Genomic DNA, 17,784 nt, shown 5'->3' with positions numbered 1-17,784 from the left:
GAGAGGTTAACTGAATTATTTGTTAAAGATTTGAATTTATTCCCTTAATCTTGTGTTTTCATTCAACTGTTTACCACAAATATAGTACACTCATTCAACATGGAAAATATTATTTAATATCACAACACTGAGACTAATACAAAAGTCCAGAAGATGGAGGGGACTGAGCACGCACCCCTGAGGGGCCCCCATGTATGGTATTGAACCATTGTGAGCTTGGCACAGCAGCCGAAGATTCAGGGTAGGTAACAACACATCTGCCACGCTGATCCTCAACACAGGGGCCCCTCAGGGGTGCGTGCTCAGTCCCCTCCTGTACTCCCAGTTCACCTATGACTGCATGGCCAGAGAGAGAGAGAGAGAGAGAGAGAGAGAGAGAGAGAGAGAGAGAGAGAGAGAGAGAGAGAGAGAGAGAGAGAGAGAGAGAGAGAGAGAGAGAGAGAGAGAGAGAGAGAGAGAGAGAGAGAGAGAGAGAGAGGAGAGAGAGAGAGAGAGAGAGAGAGAGAGAGAGAGAGAGAGAGAGAGAGAGAGAGAGAGAGAGAGAGAGAGAGAGAGAGAGAGAGAGAGAGAGAGAGAACGAAGGCGGGGGGGGAGATTGTGATTTAGTGCTCTGGTGGGTGAAACAACCCCCCACTAACGAAGAGGAAAGCAATAGAAGAAAAGACCAAAAGGACAAAGCCAAACGGAGTTTTGGTCATCTGTTTCTTCAACAATGAGCTCAGAAAAGGGGCCTTCAGTCTGTTGTTGTAAAGCCTGATGTCCTAACATACAGGGGAGGAGACTACAATACATAAACATTCTGAAACACCATGTCTCGTTCAGATGAGGTCAACAAGATGACAGAAAACGTGTATAAGGGGATTCTGGACCAGTTCAACCCCAGTCTGAAGAACTTTGTGACCATGGGGAAACACTATGAGAAAGCCCTGACAGGAGACACGTTATTCCAGATGGCCGAGGTGCACAGGCAGATTCAGGTTCAACTGGAGGACGTGTTGAAGCTGTTCCATTCTGAGCTGCTGTCCCAGTTGGAACAAAAGCTGGAGTTGGATATTAAATATCTTACTGCCACGTTGAAGAAATATCAGAGTGAGCGCAAGTCGAAGTCAGAATCTATCGAGCGCTGCCAATCACAGCTCAAGAAGCTGCGCAGGAAGAGCCAGGGCAGTCGCCATCCCAACAAGTACGGAGATAGGGAGATGCAGTATGTGGAGCTGATGAGTCGTCGTCAGGCTGAGCTGGACACGCTGGTTGCCGTGGGTTACCGCTCGGCGCTGACGGAGGAGAGGAGACGATACTGCTTCCTGGTGGACCGCCAGTGTTCCGTCACCAAGCTGCTCATCAACTACCACTGCAAGGTGAGAGAGCTCCTGTCACAGAAGCTGTCCTCATGGCAACAGTCATGCTCCCAGCCAACCAGACTACCTGAACGGGCACTAAACCTGCTGCGTCACACCGCCCCCCAGGGCTCTGGGGCATCTGGGATAGCTGAGCTCCTCCGACACGCCAAACTGGGCGCTGCACAGCCAGAACAGAGGCTGTCAGTACAGGAGGTCCCACCCCTGTTGAATGGTGGCTCCCAGCAGCAGAGGCCCATCCGCTCTTCTTCCCAGAGTGACACCCCCCCCTCCCCAAAACTCCCCCGGACCCCAGACATTCCGCTCCCTCGCTGCCACTGGAGGGGCCATTGGAGGTAGTGGGGCAGGCTCCACCCAGCAGACCAGCACGCCTATTAGTGCCTCAGCTATCCCCAATGCTAACAACAACACAAGCGCTAATGCTATCACTACTGCTAACACTCCCACTACTTCATCCACCTCCTCCATGGTTGGCTCCAGCCAAGCCCAGCAGTCCTCTCTCCTCCTGGCCACCAGCACCTCCAGCCTCTCCCCAAGTCTCATCCCCTCCACTGTGCTTTCTCTCAGCCAGGGCTCCCCATCCTACTCCTCCCTACAGGGCCTGGCCCTGCCGCTGTCCCTCAGTGCCCCTCACAGTCCTCCACTACCCCACAGTGCACCTCTCTCCAGAGCCATAACCCCCTCGCTGCATCACCAGGGGGCTAGGAGGAGGGAACACACCATTGCTGTCCCATAATCCCATGCTGATGAAGGCAGCGGAGATGTATGGAACGTCTACACTGCCGTTGCCTAGGAGACCGGTCAGCGAGGCCCGGGTGGGAGTGTTTATGGGTTCCACTCTGCCCAGAGACAGAGTTCTCCCTCTCTCCAGCCCGTCTCGTGTGGAAGCCATATTTGCCCACGCTCCTGGGGGGTCAGAGGGCAGTGGAGGGGGCGGGGCCTGCTTACTTCACTTTCTGCCAGGTGATGCTCTCAGCCTCCTCATCTCTGAGCCCAGAGACGGGTGGCACTATGGCCAGAATGAACGGACTGGACGGAAAGGCTGGTTCCCTTTCTCCTACACTCAGCCCTACCCCAACACCTTGGATCCCCTCCACAGCAGCTCCCCGCTCCTCTCTAAGGTCAACAGCACCAGTACGGGTCAGTTAGACAAGCTGGTCTCCCCTGGCCTGCCTGCCCTGACCCCTGAGTCTGAGGAGGAGTGCTCGTTCCCCCCTCAGAGGGTCAGCACCTTCCGCCCGCGCCCCTACAGCATGGCCGACTCCAACCAGGTCAGCCTGAGGCCGAAGGTCAGAGGTGAAGGGGTAGAGTGGGCAGGGCCCTCTAACCGACCGGCTCTGTCAATGCTGATGCAAGAGCTCTCATCAGACTTCGCCTCTCCTCCACCAACCTGGACCAACCCATTTGCCCATATCCGACTCAGAAAGACGGTGACCAACGATCGCTCTGCACCAATCATCGAATAGGACATGGTCTCCTTGATCAGGCAACCAATGGAGAGGTGTTAATAAGGAAACGTTCATGTGTTTTGAATTTGTTCTCAGAGGCCAGTAACTGTGTTGGTTGAGTTCTCAACTGTTGAGCCTTAAGAGAAAGCCTTACGTTAACCTTTCTGTTCATGTTGGTTATTTACAAGGGCTGATTAGATGTGTATTAATCAGGCCTAATTCAAAATACAGACACTTATGTGGTGTTATTTTGATGATAGAAGAATCAAAGCCGAAATTTCAGTGACATTACAGTGATTGTCAAAGACCCTTTGGACAAAATGAGATGTAGCTTTCAGCTGGTGAATCAGATCTTCAATAAAAAAAAATCCACCTTAGTATTTGAGAATTATAGCGGGAGTTGGAATATAGAGCACTGCGATGTTAGTAAAAACACAAACAGAGGAAGGCCATTTTGTCGGCATGTCCAACAGCCCTGGGCATTACTGACTATAAGATCATTTTATCATTTTATGTTTATTTTCATTTCACAACACTTTTCTAGAAGTAACCTTGGTAGAAAATGTTTTATGTTATTTTGTCTGTACCCGTTCAGGGACTGGTTCCTGGTAGCAGGCTATAGTTAGGTAATAGTTTTAATGAATTATAGCATACTTTACTTTTACCATTAGGAATTGTCTTAAAGGACAGATTTTTGAGAAGAGAGTTTTTGCGGAGAGGTGTGTGATCCAGGAAATCGAAACATGTTGAAGACTTGTCATGTTTTTTTTCCATTGTTGGGATTCAATACGAGTATTTTTAAGCACATTGTTAGCTAGGCAGATTTATTTTCACAATAGATGCAGACCTACCAATCACTCAATCCTGAGTGGCGCAGTGGTCTAAGGCACTGCATCGCAGTGCTAACTGTGCCACTAGATCCTGGTTCGAATCCAGGCTCTGTCGCAGCCGGCCGCGACCGGGAGACTCATGGGCGGCGCACAATTGGCCCAGCGTCGTCCAGTGTAGGGGAGGGAATGGCCGGTAGGGATGTAGCTCAATTGATAGAGCATGGCGTTTGCAATGCCAGGGTTGTGGGTTCGATTCCCACGGGGGGCCAGTATAAAAATAAAATAAAAAATATGTATTCACTAACTGTAAGTCGCTCTGGATAAGAGCGTCTGCTAAATGACTTAAAATGTAAAATGTAAAATGACTCCATGGCCAGGCCGACGACACAACAGTGGTAGGCCTGATCACTGACAATGATGAAACAGCCTATAGGGTGGAGGTCAGAGACCTGGCCGTGTGGTGCCAGGATAACAACCTCTCCCTCAACGTGATCAAGATAAAGGAGATGATTGTGGACTACAGGAAAAAGAGGACAGAGCACGCCACCAATTATCATCGACGGGGCTGTAGTGGAGCAGGTTGAGAGCATCAACTTCCTTGGTGTCCACATCACCAACAAACTATCATGGTCCAAACACACCAAGACAGTCGTGAAGAGGGCACGACAAAGCCTATTCCCCCTAAGGAGATTGAAAAGATTTGGCATTGGTCCTAGATCCTCAAAAAGTTATACGGCTGCACCATCGAGAGCATCCTGACTGGTTGCATCACTGCCTGGTATTGCAACTGCTCGGCTTCCGACCGCAAGGAACTACAGAGGGTAGTGCGTACGGCCCAGTACATCACTGGGGCCAAGCTTCCTGCCATCCAGGACCTCTATACCGGGCGGTGTCAGAGGAAAGCCCTAAAAATTGTCAAAGACTCCAGCCACCCTAGTCATAGACTGTTCTCTCTGCTACCGCACGGAAAGCGGTACCGGAGCACCAAGTCTAGATCCAAAAGGCTTCTTAACAGCTTCTACCCCCAAGCCATAAGACTCCTGAACAGCTAATCAAATGGCTACTCTGACTATTTGCATTGCCTCCCACCCCCTCTTTTACGCTGCTGCTACTCTCTGTTTATTATCTATGCATAGTCACTTTAACTCTACCTACAAGTACATATTACCTCAATATTTTTTACTTATCTATTTTATACTTAACAATTATTTTTGTTAAAACTGCATTGTTGGTTAAAGGCTTGTAAGTAAGCATTTCACTGTAAGGTCTACAGTTGTTGTATTCGGGCCATATGACAAATAAAATGTTATTTGATTTGAATGTCAAATGACAATAGGAATAAATGTGCTTTCCTTGGCCTCAGTTTGAGAGCAGTTTTTGTGAACTGAGATGCCTACTGTCTTCTAAGTTTGTGAGCTCTCAGGATGTTGGAGACTCTAAGGAAAATATCTACTATATTTGCTTTAGATTTTTTACACAAGTTTGTGTATGATGGCCAATCTTTTTTGTGTAAATTAAATCATTTTCTTCTGCCAACATTTCTATGGAATTTTACCAGGAATAGAGAGCATCTAAAGGAAACCTATTTATTTTGAAATTGAAAACATTGAATTTGGCGCTTGACTCTATACTCCACCATTTTGGATTTGTGATCAAATGTTTCATATGAGGCGACAGCTCAGAATGTCGTCTTTTGTTTGAGGGAATTTTCATACATACAGTATATTTTTTACTGTTTAGAAATGAAAGCACTTTATGTATCTAGTCCCCCCATTTGAAGGTGTCATTAGTATTTTGACAAATTCACTTATAGGGTTTTAAAGTAGTCAAGAGTTTAGTATTTGGTCCCATATTTCTAGCACGCAATGACTGCATCAAGCTTGTGACTCTACAAACTTGTTGGATGCATTTGCAGTTTGTTTTGGTTGCGTTTCTGATTATGTTGTGCCCAATAGAAATTAATGGTAAATAATGTATTGTGTCATTTTGGAGTCACTTTTATTGAAAATAAGAATACAATATTTTTCTAAACACTTCTACATTAATGTGGAAGCTACCATGATACGGATAATCATGAATTAATTGTGAATAACTATGATTGAGAAAGTTACAGAGGCGCAAATATCATACCCCCAAAAAATGCTAACCTGGGGGTATGATCTTTGTGCATACTAAACTTTTGACTACTTTAGTACACTATAAGTGAATTTGTCCAAATACTTATGACACATTCAAATGGGGGGACTAGATGCAGCACATAAAGTGTTTTCATTTCTAAACAGTAAAAAAGAAACAGTATGTATGAAATACCCTCAAATAAAAGGTGACATTCTGTACTGTCGCCTCATATGAAACATTTAATCTAAAATACAAAATTGCTGGAGTATAGAGCCACATTTAAAGTTTTAGCTTCACTGTCCAAATAAATACGTAGGGGAGTGTATATGGGGTGTATGGTGTCCTCAGCCTTAACAGGCTGTCATAATATGGATACCATAGGGTAATCTATACTCTCTTGACCTTGACTGATCATTCTCTAGAGCGACAAAAGAGATCAGGCCTTGGGCACATGAGATATAGGAGTGATGAGAGAACATAAAAACACATTAAACTTTAGCAGTGGCCCACTGGGGTCAAAAATATCTGCTGGATCCCATGGATACAAGGCAAAGCTCCCCTTGCAGTCTATTTGGAATCTCAAATTGTATTTTTAATTAGGCTAGGAAATAATAATCTCTCAGATGCATGTGTCTATACATTACATATCAGATATACAGTAGAACATCATTACTGAATCAGTAAAAACCCTTTATCCTAGCAGGCCTTTCTCACAGGACAGAAGAATCCACCACCATTATGTATAGCACATTTGCAAATGTTTGAATTAATTAATCCCATGGCACTCAGTAATTAGCGTATAATCCCAGAATCCTTGGATTCCACTGTATTTAATACAAACCTACAGTCCATATGTGATGTGGGGGCATATGCCAACAGAGAGAGAGAGGGAAAACGGTAGGGTAATTAAAAATATAAATTAGTCATTTTTTACAATTATGGTTAATTAGAAGAACTTGCCTTCATACTCAGCACACTTGGAGTGTTGACATAGCTAATCTACCAGGACCTCAGCAAACCAAGAAGGAACTAGTTGTGTTTAATCAAAAGGGGAGATTTCTTATTCTAATTATCACATCTAATTAACATAAGGTAATAATTGATAATTATTACGTATTATTATGAATGCAAACTACTCTAGTGTACTGTGAGTCTAGGCTACTGAGAGAATAGGGGAAAACGAATTAGGCATATCATGGACAAAACAAACAGTTATGAATATGAATTGGCTACTAGGTGCTACCTAAACAACAGATGGGGGGTAGATATTGCCTGAATCGGCTTTGATTTGTTCTGCAAAAGTGAGAATTGTCATAGACAGAACATTCTAATGCCAAGGCCAGCTTCGGTGCTTGATTAAGCTGTAATTTTGAAATCTTGGCCCTACTGGGGTTGGCATTTTTACTTTCTTCCGGGGGGTTGCACCTGCACACTGTATACTGCAAACTCCACAGTATGCTATTATCACACCATCTTCCACATCTTCTAAGACACTGAAATTGAAAAGATTTTCACAGATGGTTTGAAATGACTTTCTGACAGAAGAGTCAATAGCTACAGAGCATACGGAATGTGTTCAGACCCCTTGACTTTTTCCACATTTTGTTACGTTACAGCCTTATTCTAAAATGGATTAAATCATTTTTTCCCCTCATCAATCCTCACACCATACGAAATGAAATTAGTCAGAGTAGCCATTCGATTAGATGTTCAGGAGCCTTATGGCTTGGGGGTAGAAGCTGTTTAGACTAGACTTGGTGCTCCGGTACTGCTTGCCGTGCGGTAGCAGAGAGAACAGTCTATGACTAAGGTGGCTGGAGTCTTTGACAATTTGTAGGTCCTTCCTCTGACACCACCCGGTATAGAGGTCCTGGATGGCAGGAAGCTTGGCCCCAGTGATGTACTGGGCCGTACGCACTACCCTCTGTAGTACCTTGCGGTCGGAGGCCGAGCAATTGCCATACCGGGCAGTGATGCAACCAGTCAGGATGCTCTTGATGGCACAGCTGTAGAACCTTTTGAGGATCTGAGGACCCATGCCAAATCTTTTCAGTCTTCTTAGGGGGAATAGGTTTTGTCGTGCCCTCTTCACGACTGTCTTGGTGTGCTTAGTTTGTTGGTGATGTGGACACCAAGGAAGTTGAAGCTCTCAAACTGTGCTCGGTCCTCTTCTTTTTCCTGTAGTCCACAATCAACTCCTTTGTCTTGATCACGTTAAGGGAGAGGTTGTTGTCCTGGCACCACACGGCCAGGTCTCTGACCTCCTCCCTATAGGCTGTCTCGTCGTTGTCGGTGATCAGGCCTACCACTGTTGTGTCAAACTTAATGATGGTGTTGGAGTCGTGCCTGGCCATGCAGTCATGAGCGAACAGGGAGTACAGGAGGGGACTGAGCACGCTCCCCTGAGGGGCCCCCGTGTTGACAATCAGCGTGGTGGATGTGTTGTTACCTACCCTTACCACCTGGGGGCGGCCCATCAGGAAGTCCAGGATCCAGTTAGAGAGGGAGGTGTTTAGACCCAGGGTATTGAGCTTAGTGATGAGCTTTGAGGGCACTATGGTGTTGAACGCTGAGCTGTAGTCAATGAATAGCACTCTCACATAGGTGTTCCTTTTGTCCAGGTGTGAAAGGGCAGTGTGGAGCGCAATAGAGATTGCATCATCTGTGGATCTGTTGGGGCGGTATGCAAATTGGAGTGGGTGTAGGGTTTCTGGGATAATGGTGTTGATGTGAGCCATGATTTCATGGCTACAGACGTGAGTGCTACGGGTCGGTAGTCATTTAGGCAGGTTACCTTAGTGGGCACAGGGACTATGGTGGTCTGCTTGAAACATGTTGGTATTACAGACTCAGACAGGGAGAGGTTGAAAATGTCAGTGAAGACACGTGCCAGTTGGTCAGCGCATGCTCAGAGTAATCCGTCTGGCCCTGCGGCCTTGTGAATTTTTATTTTTTTATTTTTTTATTTCACCTTTATTTAACCAGGTAAGCCGGTTGAGAACAAGTTCTCATTTACAACTGCGACCTGGCCAAGATAAAGCAAAGCAGTGCGATAAAAACAACAACACAGAGTTACATATGGGGTAAAACAAAACATAAAGTCAAAAATACAAGATAAAATATATATACAGTGTGTGCAAATGTAGCAAGTTATGGAGGTAAGGCAATAAATAGGCTATAGTGCAAAATAATTACAATTAGTATTAACACTGGAATGATAGATGTGCAAGAGATGATGTGCAAATAGAGATACTGGGGTGCAAATGAGCAAAATAAATAACAATATATGGATGAGTTAGTTGGGCGGGCTAATTTCAGATGGGCTGTGTACAGGTGCAGTGATCGGTAAGGTGCTCTGACAACTGATGCTTAAAGTTAGTGAGGGAGATAAGTGTCTCCAGCTTCAGAGATTTTTGCAATTTGTTCCAGTCATTGGCAGCAGAGAACTGGAAGGAATGACGGCCAAAGGAGGTGTTGGCTTTGGGGATGACCAGTGAGATATACCTGCTGGAGCGCATAGTACGGGTGGGTGTTGCTATGGTGACCAATGAGCTAAGATAAGGTGGGGATTTGCCTAGAAGTGATTTATAGATGGCCCGGAGCCAGTGGGTTTGGCGACGAATATGTAGTGAGGACCAGCCAACAAGAGCGTACAGGTCACAGTGGTGGGTAGTATATGGGGCTTTGGAGACAAAACGGATGGCACTGTGATAGACTACATCCAATTTGCTGAGTAGAGTGTTGGAGGCTATTTTGTAAATGACATCGCCGAAGTCAAGGATCGGTACGATAGTCAGTTTTACGAGGGCATGTTTGGCAGCATGAGTGAAGGAGGCTTTGTTGCGAAATAGGAAACCGATTCTAGATTTAACTTTGGATTGGAGATTCTTAATGTGAGTCTGGAAGGAGAGTTTACAGTCTAACCAGACACCTAGGTATTTGTAGTTGTCCACATACTCTAGATCAGACCCGTCGAGAGTAGTGATTCTAGTCGGGTGGGCGGGTGCCAGCAGCGTTCGATTGAAGAGCATGCATTTAGTTTTACTAGTGTTTAAGAGCAGTTGGAGGCTACTGAAGGAGTGTTGTATGGCATTGAAGCTTGTTTGGAGGTTTGTTAACACAGTGTCCAATGAAGGGCCAGATGTATACAAAATGGTGTCGCTCTGCGAGAGGTGGATCTGAGAGTCACCAGCAGCAAGAGCGACATCATTGATATACACGGAGAAAAGAGTCGGCCCAAGAATTGAACCCTGTGGCACCCCCATAGAGACTGCCATAGGTCCAGACAACAGGCCCTCCGATTTGACACATTGAACTCTATCTGAGAAGTAGTTGGTGAACCAGGCGAGGCAGTCATTTGAGAAACCAAGGCTATTTAGTCTGCCAATAAGAATGAGGTGGTTGACAGAGTCGAAAGCCTTGGCCAGGTCGATGAAGACGGCTGCACAGTACTGTCTATTATCGATCGCAGTTATAATATCGTTTAGGACCTTGAGCGTGGCTGAAATGCACCCATGACCAGCTCGGAAACCGGATTGCATAGCGGAGAAGGTACGGTGGGATTCGAAATGGTCGGTGATCTGTTTGTTAACTTGGCTTTCAAAAACGTTTGAAAGGCAGGGCAGGATGGATATAGGTCTGTAACAGTTTCGATCTAGAGTGTCACCCCCTTTGAAGAGGGGGGATGACCGCGGCAGCTTTCCAATCTCTGGGGATCTCAGACGTTACGAAAGAGAGGTTGAACAGGCTAGTAATAGGGGTTGCGACAATTTTGGCGGCTAGTTTTAGAAAGAAAGGGTCCAGATTGTCTAGCCCAGATGATTTGTAGGAGTCCAGATTTTGCAGCTCTATGAGAACATCAGCTGTCTGGATTTGTGTGAAGGAGAAGCGGGGGCATGGGCAAGTTGCAGCGGAGGGTGCAGAGCTGGTGGCCGGGGTAGTGGTAGCCAGGTGGAAAGCATGGCCAGCCGTAGCAAAATGCTTGTTGAAATTCTCGATTATTGTAGATTTATCGGGTGGTGATAGTGTTTCCTAGCCTCAGTGCAGTGGGCAGCTGGGAGGAAGTGCTCTTATTCTCCATGGACTTTACAGTGTCCCAAAACTTTTTGGAGTTAGTGCTACAGGATGCAAATTTCTGTTTGAAAAAGTTAGCCTTTTTGCTTTCCTAACTGCTTGTGTATATTGGTTCCTAACTTCCCTGAAAAGTTGCATATCGCGGGGGCTATTTGATGCTAATGCAGTACGCCACAGGATGTTTTTGCGCTGGTCAAGGGCAGTCAAGTCTGAGGAGAACCAGGGGCTATATCTGTTCTTAGTTCTGTATTTTTTGAATGGGGCATGTTTATTTAAGATTGAGAGGAAATTACTTTTAAAGAACAACCAGGCATCCTCTACTGACGGAATGAGATCTATATCCATCCAGGATACCTGGGCCAGGTCAATTAGGAAGGCCTGCTCGCTGAAGTGTTTTAGGGAGCGTTTGACAGTGATGAGGGGTGGTCGTTTGACCGCGGACCCGTTACGGACGCAGTCAATAAGGCAGTGATCGCTGAGATCCTGGTTGAAGACAGCGGAGGTGTATTTAGAGGGTAAGTTAGTCAGGATGATATCTATGAGGGTACCCATGTTTACGGATTTAGGGTTGTACCTGGTAGGTTCGTTGATAATTTGTGTGAGATTGAGGGCATCTAGTTTAGATTGTAGGATGGCCGGGGTGTTAAGCATATCCCAATTTAGGTCACCAAGCAGTACGAACTCTGAGGATAAATGGGGGGCAATCAATTCACATATGGTGTCCAGGGCACAGCTGGGGGCTGAGGGGGGGTCTGTAGCAAGCGGCAACAGTGAGAGACTTATTTCTGGAAAGATGGATTTTTAGAAGTAGAAGCTCAAACTGTTTGGGCACAGACCTGGATAGTATGATAGAGCTCTGCAGGCTATCTCTACAGTAGATTGCAACTCCACCCCCTTTGGCAGTTCTATCTAGATGGAAAATGTTATAGTTGGGGATGGAAATTTCAGAATTTTTGGTGGCATTCCTAAGCCAGGATTCAGACACTGCTAGAACATCAGGGTTGGCGGAGTGTGCTATTGCAGTGAATAACTCAAACTTAGGAAGGAGGCTTCTGATATTTACGTGCAGAAAACCAAGGCTTTTACGGTTACAGAAGTCAACAAATGATAGCTCCTGGGGAGTAGGAGTGATATTGGGGGCTGCAGGGCCTGGGTTAGCCTCTACATCACCAGAGGAATAGAGGAGGAGTAGAATAAGGATATGACTAAAGGCTTTAAGAACTGGTCTTCTAGTGCGTTGGGTACAGAGAATAAAGGGGGCAGATTTCCGGGCGTTGTAGAAAAGATTCAGGGCATTATGTACAGAAAAGGATATGGAAGGATATGAGTACAGTTGAGGTAAACCTAAGCGTTGGGTAACAATGAAAGAGATAGCATCACTGGAGGCACCCGATTGAGCCGGTCTCGGCGTGTATGGGGGCTGGAACAAAGGAACTATTTGAGGCAGTTTGAGAGGGACTTGGGGTTCTACAGTGAAATTGTATAATAAGAACTAACCCAAACAGCAATAGGCAAGGCATATTGACATGGGAGAGAGGCATAAAGCAATCACAGGTGTTATTAGAGAGAGCTAAGACAACAACTGGTAATAGCGATAAAGTTTGGGCTGAGGCTAAACAGAATAAACAGGACAGGGTACCGTGTAAAGGAACAGTCCAGCAGGCATCAGCTGTGCAGCTGAGTGATCATAAGGTCCAGTGAACAGCAATATGTGAGTCCGAGAGCAGTTCAAATTGGTGCTTCAGCACAGCTAGCAGGAAGCACAGTTGTAGTTTGCGTGTGCTAGCGGGCCGGGGCTAGCAGATGGATCTTCGTGGTCGTCGCAACGGGAAGCCTGTTGAAACCACATCAGACGATTTCATCGGCAAACCAGTCGTGTTGGATCGGCGGGGCTCAGTGTCAACACTAGGAGGTCCCGTCCGGTTGACAGAGAGGTAGATAGCTGGGAGATGGGCCTGAGGCTAGCTCAAGGCTAACTGGTGCTTGCTATGGGGCAATGGTAATTAGCCAACAACAGGTTGCAGCTAGCTGGTTGCGATGATCCGGCGCTAGGGTCCAGTGATTCCGGCAGAAAGTCTGATATGCTCTGGGTCGATAGCACGCTGTGCAGACTGGCCGACGAATTGTCCAGGCTAGAGCTAGAGCTGGCTGGTGGATAGTGTAGGCCACGGACAATGGTGAAGACGCTAACGGTGGCTAATAGCAAGTAGCCATTCAGTTGCAGCTAGACTAGTTTCAGCTTAAGGTTCTTGATGAAAGTTATAAAGAAATAATAGAATCCTTTCCACGTTGGGTGAGGCGGGTTGCAGGAAAGTATATTTAGTTAAAGAATGAAAAGTAAAATTGAGAAATATATACAAAATAGACCAAAAAAAAAGAAACTGGCTATTTACACTAGGACACAGAAAAAAACCACGAACGCACTGCTACGCCATCTTGGATAAAATGTTGAAAGTTTACCTGTTTAAAGGTCTTACTCACATCGGCTACGGAGAGAGTGATCACTCAGTTGTCCGGAACAGCTGATGCTCTCATGCATGTTTCAGTGTTACTTGCCTCGAAGCGAGCATAGAAGTAATTTAGCTCGTCTGGTAGGCTCGTGTCACTGGGCAGCTCGCGGCTGTGCTTCCCTTTGTAGTCTGTAATAGTTTGCAAGCCCTGCCACATCCGACGCACGTCGGAGCAAGGTGTAGTATGATTTGATCTTAGTCCTGTATTGATGCTTTGCCTGTTTGATAGTTCGTAGGAGGGCATAGCGGTATTTTTTTTGTTTTGGGGGGTTGGATCAGCTTAATATCGCAGATAGATTGTATCTTCTATAAATGTAATTGTCTGCATCACTTCCAATCCCCCATGTTTATTATATATATACTCCCCTTTATTACTTTTCAACCCCGCCATCCTTTCCCTACTTGGAGTAAATTAGTGAACAACAATGCCCAGGCCTCTACTTCCAGTCTATACATACTATCGACACGTTATGGACAGAGTTAATTTTACAATAATTCTATTATATATATATTATTTTATTTTTTTGCTCCTGAACTTCTTCTACTCTCAACCTCTCCGATCATTTTCATGATGTCCATCCGGTTTGCTTCTATATGCCATATCTTTCTAACTGTGCTCTTTCCCAAAAGCTCCCAACATACAACCTATATACTTATTATGGACACAGTATGCTTACATTATTAGCTATATTTGTTTTTATTTGTTGTTATTTGTTATTAATCCCATCCTTCAGCACTATTCAATACCTCCCATCTACCTCTTAACACCATCCATATAGGATTTCTATTTGCCATATACAGTGGGGAGAACAAGTATTTGATACACTGCAGATTTTGCAGGTTTTCCTACTTACAAAGCATGTAGAGGTCTGTAATTTTTATCATAGGCACACTTCAACTGTGATTTTTAAGTAATTCATTTGCATTTTATTGCATGACATAAGTATTTGATCACCTACCAACCAGTAAGAATTACGGCTCTCACAGATCTGTTAGTTTTTCTTTAAGAATCCCTCCTGTTCTCCACTCATTACCTGTATTAACTGAACCTGTTTGAACTCGTTACCTGTATAAAAGACACCTGTCCACACACTCAATCAAACAGACTCCAACCTCTCCACAATGGCCAAGACCAGAGAGCTGTGTAAGGACATCAGGGATAAAATTATAGACCTCACAAGGCTGGGATGGGCTACAGGACAATAGGCAAGCAGCTTGGTGAGAAGGCAACAACTGTTGGCGCAATTATTAGAAAATGGAAGAAGTTCAAGATGACGGTCAATCACCCTCGGTCTGGGGCTCCATGCAAGATCTCACCTCGTGGGGCATCAATGATCATGAAGAAGGTGAGGGATCAGCCCAGAACTACACGGCAGGACCTGGTCAATGACCTGAAGAGAGATAGGACCACAGTCTCAATGAAAACCATTAGTAACACACTACGCCGTCATGGATTAAATTCCTGCAGCGCATGCAAGGTCCCCCTGCTCAAGCCAGCGCATGTCCAGGCCCGTCTGAAGTTTGCCAATGACCATCTGGATGATCCAGAGGAGGAATGGGAGAAGGTCATGTGGTCTGATGAGACAAAGATTTAGCTTTTTGGTCTAAGCTCCACTCGCCGTGTTTGGAGGAAGAAGAAGGATGAGTACAACCCCAAGAACACCATCCCAACCGTGAAGCATGGAGGTGGAAACATCATTCTTTGGGGATGCTTTTCTGCAAAGGGGACAGGACGACTGCACCGTATTGAGGGGAGGATGGATGGGGCCATGTATCGCGAGATCTTGGCCAACAACCTCCTTCCCTCAGTAAGAGCATTGAAGATGGGTCGTGGCTGGGTCTTCCAGCATGACAACGACCCGAAACACACAGCCAGGGCAACTAAGGAGTGGCTCCGTAAGAAGCATCTCAAGGTCCTGGAGTGGCCTAGCCAGTCAATAAACCTGAACCCAATAGAAAATCTTTGGAGGGAGCTGAAAGTCCGTATTGCCCAGCGAAAGCCCCGAAACCTGAAGTATCTGGAGAAGGTCTGTATGGAGGAGTGGGCCAAAATCCCTGCTGCAGTGTGTGCAAACCTGGTCAAGACCTACAGGAAACATATGATCTCTGTAACTGCAAACAAAGGTTTCTGTACCAAATATTAAGTTCTGCTTTTCTGATGTATCAAATACTTATGTCATGCAATAAAATGCAAATTAATTACTTAAAAATCATACAATGTGATTTTCTAGATTTTTGTTTTAGATTCTGTCTCTCACAGTTGAAGTGTACCTATGATAAAAATTACAGACCTCTGCATGCTTTGTAAGTAGGAAAAATCGGCAGTGTATCAAATACTTGTTCTCCCCACTGTATATTTCAACCGTACTGTGATGTTTTACAAAAGTTCTGAACCTTTCTATTCTCATTGCTTCTACAGATTGTGAATTAAAAATAAACATTTTTGCTAAAAGTATTATTATATTATTGATTGATTTACTATGACTTTTCAGATCACCCAGTAATGCTATCTGCAAGGTTAGCTCCAGGTAAATATTGCAATCCTTTAGCCATTCCTGGACCTGTGTCCAAAAACAAGCTACAAATGGACAGAACCAAAACAAATGATCTAATGATTCTGTCTCTTCACAGCAAAATCTGCAGAGCTGGGAAGATTGTATCCCCCATATAAATAACATTCTATTGGTATTGAGAATTTTATATAATAATTTCAATTGAAAGATTCTAATTTTTGAATCTGGTGTCGTTTTGCGTGTCAGTTCATACTATGCCATGGGATCGGTACGTCAAAGATCTCTTCCCAACTATTTTGCAATGTATATGGGACGACTGTCAATCCTTTGGTCCTTAAGTGAAACTGATATTTTTTTATTTATCACAGTTTTCCTTAACCAATTATGTTCTTTAATGCAAGGCCGACAGACAAGTTCCTTACTTTCTCCCCCTTCCACTTTCCTCTTCCACTTTTATGTAAGGCTGCAATTATTTGGTTGTAATTTTGGGTAGAGCAGACATTTCCATATGTTTTTGTTAGCTGCATGTGCGACATAACTCCACCAGTCCTACCGATGATATCATTTACGAAGATTATACCTTTTTTAAACATTCTGTCAAAAAATAAAGGTTTTTTGTCAATTGGTATATTTGAATTTAACCACAATATTTGTTGCATTATTTGTTCTGTCGTTTCTGGAGGATTAAATTGAAATTGCAACCAACTTTCTATGGCTTGTTTTAGAAATAGTGATATTTGGGAGATGATTTCCTTTTCAAATAACTGCAAATGATCTGAATAAAGGGAAAAAGCCCTTTCTTGAACATTGGGTGAGACAATCTTACTAATTTGCTTGAGAACCAGTTCGGATTTAAGTATAACTTTTGTATGACTGAAGCTTTTAGTGATAGGTCTAATGCTTTAATATTTAATAATTTCTGTCCTCCGAATTCATATTCATTATATAAATATGCCCTTTTAATTTTGTCTGGCTTGCCGTTCCAAATAAAATTGATTTTTTTATCATATAATTTAAAAAACTGTTCGCTAGGCGTAGGCAAGACCATAAGCAAATAGGTAAACTGGGATAATACTAAAGAGTTAATCAGGGTGATTTTTCCACAAATTGACAGGTATTTTCCTTTCCATGGAAGTAAGATCTTATCTATTTTTGCTAACTTTCTATTAAAATGTATTGAAGTGAGATCATTTATTTCCTTTGGGATATGTATTCCGAGTATATCCACATCACCATCAGACCATTTTATTGGTGAACTACATGGTAATGTAAAAATTGTATTTTTTTGTGATCCAATACGTAATATAGTACATTTGTCATAATTTGGTTGTAATCCAGAGAGGTTAGAAAATGTATCTAGATCCTCTATGAGGCTGTGGAGGGATTCTAGTTGTGGATTTAAAAGAAAACATGAATCATCAGCATACAATGACACCTTTGTTTTTAAGCCCTGTATTTCTAATCCTCTGATATTATTATTGGATCTGATTTTAATAGCTAACATCTCGATGGCCACAATAAATACATATGCCGATAGTGGAAAACCTTGTTTCACTCCTCTTGACAGTTTAGCGGGATTTCTTATAAGCTTCCGGGTTAGAGTCCCGCTCCTTGAAAGCGGCAGCTCTACCCTTCCGGCCAAAGAGTTCAATCTTGGTTTCATCAGACCAGAGAATCTTGTTTCTCATGGTCTGAGAGTCTTTAGGTGCCTTTTGGAAAACTCCAAGCGGGCTGTCATGTGCCTTTTACTGAGAAGTGGCTTCCGTCTGGCCACTCTACCATAAAGGCCTGATTGGTGGAGTGCTATAGAGATGGTTGTCCATCTGGAAGGTTCTCCCATCTCCACAGAGGAACCCTGGAGCTCTGTCAGAGTGACCATCAGGTTCTTGGTCACCTCCCTGACCAAGGCCCTTCTCCCCCGATTGCTCAGTTTG

General features: G+C 44.4%; 1 protein-coding gene across 1 annotated transcript; it reads left to right on the top strand.

The window, feature by feature from the left end:
- Positions 1-540: 540 nt before the first annotated feature.
- Positions 541-3,740, top strand: LOC121566370 (brain-specific angiogenesis inhibitor 1-associated protein 2-like). The gene is made up of 3 exons (XM_045210356.1): positions 541-1,693; positions 1,839-1,973; positions 2,056-3,740. The coding sequence occupies exons 1-3, from the start codon at positions 810-812 to the stop codon at positions 2,822-2,824; spliced, it is 1,788 nt and encodes a 595-aa protein (XP_045066291.1). The 5' UTR covers positions 541-809; the 3' UTR covers positions 2,825-3,740.
- Positions 3,741-17,784: the final 14,044 nt, after the last annotated feature.

This window comes from Coregonus clupeaformis, chromosome 34, assembly GCF_020615455.1.
Source record: "Coregonus clupeaformis isolate EN_2021a chromosome 34, ASM2061545v1, whole genome shotgun sequence".
In the NCBI taxonomy this organism is placed as follows: Eukaryota; Metazoa; Chordata; class Actinopteri; order Salmoniformes; family Salmonidae; genus Coregonus; species Coregonus clupeaformis.
This window is presented reverse-complemented; position numbering and strand designations above follow the sequence as displayed.

What these genes read in the sequence shown, in the direction of transcription:
- LOC121566370 (XM_045210356.1), top strand. Translation starts at nt 810, where the DNA reads ATGTCTCGTTCAGATGAGGTCAACAAGATGACAGAAAACGTGTATAAG. An exon ending in CACTGGAGGGGCCATTGGAG is followed by an intron (nt 1,694 to 1,838) that starts GTAGTGGGGCAG and finishes GGTTGGCTCCAG; the next exon opens with CCAAGCCCAGCAGTCCTCTC. An exon ending in CAGGGCCTGGCCCTGCCGCT is followed by an intron (nt 1,974 to 2,055) that starts GTCCCTCAGTGC and finishes CTGCATCACCAG; the next exon opens with GGGGCTAGGAGGAGGGAACA.